The sequence below is a fragment of the Penaeus monodon genome, chromosome 30, assembly GCF_015228065.2.
Source record: "Penaeus monodon isolate SGIC_2016 chromosome 30, NSTDA_Pmon_1, whole genome shotgun sequence".
In the NCBI taxonomy this organism is placed as follows: Eukaryota; Metazoa; Arthropoda; class Malacostraca; order Decapoda; family Penaeidae; genus Penaeus; species Penaeus monodon.
Window position 1 is genome coordinate 749,232 of NC_051415.1, and position 969 is coordinate 750,200.

General features: G+C 37.3%; 1 protein-coding gene across 1 annotated transcript in view; it reads left to right on the forward strand.

Annotated features, from left to right (window-relative positions):
• Window positions 1-36: 36 nt before the first annotated feature.
• Window positions 37-969, forward strand: part of LOC119592258 (protein O-linked-mannose beta-1,2-N-acetylglucosaminyltransferase 1-like) — a gene marked incomplete at its 5' end in the record, with an annotated part of 14,995 nt that continues 14,062 nt past the window's right edge. The window contains 2 exon segments of the mRNA XM_037941087.1: window positions 37-85; window positions 506-693. Of these exon segments, the coding sequence (XP_037797015.1) occupies window positions 37-85; window positions 506-693 (237 nt within the window).

Below are 969 nucleotides of genomic sequence, written 5' to 3' on the forward strand. Positions count from 1 at the left end.
TAATTTATTGATATTTGGTTATTTTGTCATTTGCAGATGATATTTTCATCATGTTCCCTCTCCCTTATTGCTGTTTTTCTCATAAGTAAGTACTTCTTGGGATTTTTTTTTCGATAGACACATTAGTATTGAACTCAGTCTTCTACAACCATAGTGCTAGCAATACATTAGAAGTAGGAGTGGCAAATAGGCATATTAGATATCACAAATATTGTTAACAAGAATCAGTAATTACTACAGCAGGCTAGTAAATGAGATTTACGAAACTACGCTACGCTGATCATTCGATGACTTCTATTTTTTATGTTATGCACATCACAACATTTTTAGCATTTCTGCGGTAAAGTTGTTCATATTCTGTATCATCCTAAAATCTTAACAGGCATTTTTTGCCTATCATCGGTATCCAGTTTCTATTCCACACCATGTGGAAATATTCTTTGATGTGAGATGATATAATCTGACTTCTTGGACCTAGTTTGAAATACTCTTCCCTTTCTTCAAGTTACCCCGAAGCTTCCCGCCAACGCTCAGGAAGCAAGCAATCGCCTAGGGGCCGGCACGCAACAGACGTCGGCAGCCGCACTCGTCGACGGGATGGGCGATCATCAATATGAAGAATACCCAAAAGTCGTGCACATCACTGTCCTATCGAGTCGTAGACACGTTGCCATAACTATTGATGGTCTTGAGGTAGCACAATATATATATGTATTACACTATATGCACAATGACAAAGGGAAAATAAGGGGCAAAGGTCTTTTTAATGCTTTTATTTATTATTCATACCATTTCCTGCACCAAATCGAGGTTATTTTAATGTTTTGAAATGTTCAAAACTCTAGGAACGAAATGGCAGATGATCTAACGTGTACTTTTCTTTTTATTTCGTACAGTAAGGCTGACTAAACAGATGAAGCTTATTAGAATAATGCACAGAATATTGCCCTTTATAAACCCACTTCCGCC